Raw genomic sequence first — 5,604 nt, 5'->3', positions numbered from 1 at the left:
TCGCGCCCTTGGCGCGGGTCGAGAGGCTTTTGTTATAGGGCATGTGCACTTGCCAGAAAGAGAGACTGAGAGATAGAAAGTGAGAAATCACCTCCCAGGGGGTATGGCCATAGAGCAATCCCTTCTCCTCCATTCTCCTCTCGTGATCTAGGGTGCACACACACACATACACACACACGCCCAGCGTGAGTTTAAGCCAACAGGTCCAGAACCTGAACCGCGGTCGACTACATTGGAGTCCAGAGACAGAGCCATTACGTCAACTGCTGATTCCTGGATTGACCCTTTTATCAGTATAAATATTCCTTATCTCTAACAATTTGTCTGGAGGCCTATTTTGTCTGATATTAGTTACCTTTTGCTTATTGTTCACATTATATATCTTCCAGTCTAGCTGTACCTTTGAACAGACTAAATGACCACTTAATTATTACTCATGTGAATAGATTAAAACCACTAAATGTTAGCCTTAAGTATAGAACCTTGAAGATAGGTATAACGCTGTTTTTGTTTTTAAGATTTTTTTGTCACAGGGTGTGTGCACTTGCCAGAGAGAGAGAGAGACAGAAGGACAGTGAAAAATCACCCCCGGGGGAATAGCCATGCTGAAATCCCCCATTCTCCAGTCTCCTCTTGGGATTTTGGACACACATGTACACGCTCTTGGCATGATTTTCAAGCTGCCAGGTTTGGTACTCAAACTACAGTCAGTCATGTGGGAGTCCAGAGCCTTAACCACTACATAATGGTTGTTTTTTTATTTTATTTGTTTGTTTTTTTAAGAGCAGTTTCTTTCTTTAGTGCATAGTGTGCATGCACTCGCTGGAGAGACAGAGATACAGAAAGTGAGAAATCGCCTCCCAGGGAGGATAGCCATGCCGCAATCCCTTCTCCTCCATCATTCTTCTTTCAGGATTTTGGGTACACACACATACACATCTCGCATGAGTTTTAAGCCACTAGCTCCAGGACACGAACTGCGGTCAACTATAAGAGTCCAGCGACATAACCATTATGCTATCTGCTGGTTCTGTAATGGACTTTTCTGTTTTCGATCATTTTACAAATCTGTCTTTTTTGTCTTTTTTTTTTTTTTTGGAGAGATTTTTGCTATATGGTGCGTGTACTTGCCAGACAGACAGAGAAAGACAGAGAGACAGAAAGCAAGAAATCACACCCCCAGAGGGGATGGCCACGCCGCAATCCCTTCTCCTCCATTCTCCTCTCGGGATCTTGGGCACGCACGCACACGTGCCCGGTGTGAGTTTAGGCCACCGGGTCCAGGACTTGAACCACAGTCGACTACATGGGAGACCAGCGACATAGCCATTACGCTAACTGCTGGTCCCCAAATCTGTCTTTTAACTGTAACATTTAATTAAAATATAATGTAGTTACTGGTAAGGTTTATGTCTGCCATTTTGCTATTTATTTTCTATATATCTTATGGCTTTTTTGTTTCTCCCTTCCTCCACTACTGCCTTGTTTTGTGTTAGATATTTTTTATTGTATCATTTTAATTCACTTGTCCTTCCTTTTTTTATTTTATTTTTTCTAGTTTTTGCTATAGGACATGTGCACTCACCAGAGACACACAGAAAGATAGGAGAAAGTGAGAAATCCACCCCTATGGAGAATGGCCACACCTCAATCCCTTCTCCTCCATTCTCCTCTCAGGATTTTGGCACATGTGCACATGTGTCCAGTGTGATTTTCTTTCTTTTTTTTTTTTTTGATATGTTTTGGCTAGGGCGCGTGCGCTCACCAGACAGACAGGGAGAGACATAGAGACAGAAAGCGAGAAATCACCCACCAGGGGGGATGGTCACGCCGCAATCCCTTCTCCTCCATTCTCCTCTCAGGATCTTGGGCACGCACGCACACACGCCCGGCGTTGAGTTTTAAGCCACCGGGTCCGGGACGTGAACCACGGTCGACTACGTGGGAGTCCAGTCACATAGCAATTACGCTAACTGCTGGTTCCCTCCAGTGTGATTTTCAAGCTGCCAGGTCTGAGATTCAAATCACACAGCTGGCCATGCAGGATCCAGTGGCTTAACCTCCAGACCACCTGCTGGCCTTGTCTTTTCTTTCATTATAATTCTTTCTAGTTTTTTAAAAATAGTGGTTCTCCTAAGGATTAAGTAAATGCTTTAGGCCCTATAGTACTGTGGTGAGGCACTGCACAGAGGAAGCCAGATCCCACATGGTTGAATAGGGTTCAAATCCCAGTTCCATTAGCTTGCAAACCATCTTGAGCATCTGCAAGCACAGGTGCTCAAGATCCTGATGGGATGGAGAACTGGAGAAAAAACTAGTGTAACCACTTTCATGCATGCATTCATATACTTTGACATAAAAATATCTATGATATAAATAAATACTTTGGTTTATAATAGTCTATTGTTTTATCAGAAAAATCATGATACATGTAAAAATATGTCATGACTTTTCCAATGACCCAATAGTTTAGATTAATAGTAACTTACTCTCAATAATTACAAATATCTTGTTCCTATAGAGTTCTGTTCTTTTACCACCATATAAATTACTTCTTTCTACACTGGATGCATACACAGATTTATAATTAATTTTTAATTGTTTTTTACGTTTGCTATTTATGTTTTGCTTTTGTTTGTGTGTGTGTGTGTATGTGTGTGTTTCTAGTTGTTTTTTTTTTAAAAAAGGAGAAAAAAAGAATAAGGGAAAATACAATTATCTTTTAGAAAGAGATTTCAAAAACCAGGACCAGCAGTTAGCGTAATGGCTATGTCACTGGACTCCCACACAGTCGACTGCGGTTCGCGTCCCAGACCTGGGGGCTTAAAACTCACACCGGGCGTGTGTGTGCGCGTGCCCAAGATCCCGAGAGGAGAATGGAGGAGAAGGGAATTGCGGTGTGGCCACCCCCCCTGGGGGGTGATTTCTCGCTTTCTGTCTCTCTGTCTGTCTCTGTCTGTCTGGCGAGCGCACGTGCCTGCTATAGGACAAGCCTCTCAAAAAATATATATATATATATTTTTTCTGATTTGATTTTCCTTCTTTTAAGAATTATTAATTTAACTTTATTTCTTCTTATTATTTAATTTGCTATAGGACACATGAACACACCAGACAGAGACAGAAAGAGGGGAGTAGAGAGAGCCACCAGGTCTGAGATTCAAACTGCGATCGGCCATATGGCAGTCCAGTGCCCCAACCACCCTGCCATCTGCTAGCCCCTTTGACTCTGACTTTTTTTTTTTTTTTTTTGGAGAGGTTTTTGCTATAGGGCACGTGCGCTCGCCAGACAGACAGAGACAGACAGAGAGACAGAAAGCGAGAAATCACCCCCCAGGGGGGATGGTCACGCCGCAATCCCTTTTCCTCCATTCTCCTCTTGGGATCTTGGGCACGCATGCACACACGCCCAGCGTGAGTTTTAAGTCACCAGGTCCGGGACGCGAACCGCGGTAGACTACATGGGAGTCCAGCAACATAGCCATTACGCTAACTGCTGGTTCCCTGACTCTGATTTTTGACAGTTTGATCATGATGTATCTAGCTGTGGATATCTCTTAGTTTATCTTATTTAGAGGATCACTAAGCTTTCTAAATGGTTTGAGAAATTTCTGGCTATTTCTTCACATATTTTTCCCCTTTCTCTGTTTTTTTTCCTTCTGAGACTCAAATTATACTTATGTTGATATATACTTGATGGCAGCCTGCATTTCTCATTGGATCTACTTTTTTTTTTTGGAGAGGATTTTTGCTATAGGGCATGGGCGCTCGCCAGACAGAGAGAGACAGACAGAGAGACAGAAAGCGAGAAATCACCCCCCAGGGGGGATGGTCACGCAGCTATCCCTTCTCCTCCATTCTCCTCGCGGGATCTTGGGCACGCACGTACACGCACCCGGCCACCGGGTCCAAGACGCGAACCACGGTGGACTACGTGCGAATCCAGCGATATAGCCATTACGCTAACGGCTGGTTCCCGGATCTACTTCTTTTTCTCCATTCTTTTTTTCTGTGTGTGTAGGTTTTTTTTTTTTTTTTTTTTTTTTTTCTGATTATCCTCAGACTAAATGATCTCAACGGACTAATCTTTAAGTTTCATTGAGTTATTTCTTCTGCAACGGCAAATCTTCTATTGAGCCCCTCTAATGAATTTTTCATTTCAGTTGTTGTGCTTTCAAATTCCAAAATTTCTTTTTTATATATAATTTTTAAAAATAATTTTTAAAAATATAACCTGATTTATCTATTCATTTTAATTTGATCAGAGAGAGACAGAATGAAAGAGAGAGGGAAGTAAGAAAGCAAGCCACCAGGTCCAGGACTTGAATCATGGTTTGCCCTGTGGGAGTCCAATACCCTTAACTACCTCGCCACCTGCTGGCCCCCCAATTCCAACATTTCTAATTTGTTACTTTTTGTAATTTGGTTTTTGTTGATGCCCTTTATTTCATGAGACAACAATCCTATATTTCTTTCAACATATTTTAAAAATTCTTTGAACATATTTACAATAGCTGTAAATTTACAAAGGTTTTTGTCTAGTAAGTCCAACTTCTGGGCTCCCTTGGGGAAGTTCATGGAAAATGAGTACTATGAAAAAATACTTGGATTCCAAAATGAATATTACAGAAAAATACATGGAGTTCACACACACACAAAAAGTACCGAAATAAACTTGTACTTTAATTCCATTTTTAACCAACATTTTGAAGCTTCCTCATATTAATACAAATTTTCCTGTGTTTCCTGTATCTCCTTTATATGCCTTGTCATTTCTGTTGAAAACTGTACATTTTAAATATGTGGCAACTCTGGAAATTATTTAGGTAAAGACCACTCAGCAGGTGTGCAACAGAGTCAGGACCCCAAAGAGGTCAGTGATATTTTCAAGTTACTCTAATTCGCTCAGTGAATAATAAAGCTTTAAATGCACAGGAATTCAGTAAACACCAGACTGCGTTGGAGCTGCCACAGGGCAGCTTGAGGATCTGAGCAATTGATGGGTGGGGAGATCTCTAACTTTGCTTTTCTCCATCCTATTTCCATAAACTTGTCCCCGCTCCTTTTCTCTTTCTCTCTTCCATCCATTCGTCTGAGGGCAAACCGTCTAACTTCACTAGGCCCACTAGTGGAGGTGTTTTTAACTTAGAGGAGCCCATTTCCAAAGGGCAACCAAACTGCTCACTCAGCAGCCTCGCCCCTCGCCCCTCGCCCCCTGCTCGGTGCCTGGGGCCCAGAAACAACCGCTGTGCGGGGACGCGTCAGGGTGGCTCACCCGTGCTTCCCTTCAGCTGTCCATAGCGCCGTCCAAAGCGCACCGGCATCTCTGACTGGGCGCCTACGGGACTCCCGACAACGAAGGAGGCTCCGGTGCCCCACACTGCGAACTCCCGGGTGCCAGTGTTTTCCAAACCGCGCGGTTGCTTAGCAACGCCGCCGGAAATGACGCCGCAGTCGCCGAGGAACGAGGAACGCGCTGCTCTCCGCAGAGGGCCTGGAAAACCGAGGCTGAGGCCGCGCCTGCGCGGGGAGCGGAGGCCGGGCGTGTGAGTGGGCGGCCGTCGCGGGCAGGCGCGGGGCGAAGACGGAGGGCCGAACCCACCG

General features: G+C 44.0%; 2 protein-coding genes across 2 annotated transcripts in view; one reads left to right on the top strand and one right to left on the bottom strand.

Moving 5' to 3' along the window:
• CFAP210 (cilia and flagella associated protein 210) overlaps positions 1–5,585 on the bottom strand; it is a gene marked incomplete at its 5' end in the record, with an annotated part of 41,545 nt that extends 35,960 nt beyond the window's left edge. Inside the window, one exon of the mRNA XM_006153583.3 lies at positions 5,276–5,585. Within this exon, the coding sequence (XP_006153645.3) occupies positions 5,276–5,585 (310 nt within the window). The remainder of the gene's footprint in view (positions 1–5,275) is intronic.
• PHOSPHO2 (phosphatase, orphan 2) overlaps positions 5,479–5,604 on the top strand; it is a 5,350-nt gene continuing 5,224 nt past the window's right edge. The window contains exon 1 of the mRNA XM_027773839.1: positions 5,479–5,546. The gene's annotated coding sequence lies outside the window, so the exon portion shown is untranslated. The remainder of the gene's footprint in view (positions 5,547–5,604) is intronic.

The sequence above is a fragment of the Tupaia chinensis genome, unplaced genomic scaffold (genome assembly GCF_000334495.1).
Source record: "Tupaia chinensis unplaced genomic scaffold, TupChi_1.0 Scaffold000381_1, whole genome shotgun sequence".
NCBI lineage: Eukaryota > Metazoa > Chordata > Mammalia > Scandentia > Tupaiidae > Tupaia > Tupaia belangeri.
Note: the sequence above shows the minus strand (reverse complement) of the source record. Positions and strands in the feature narration are given on the sequence as shown.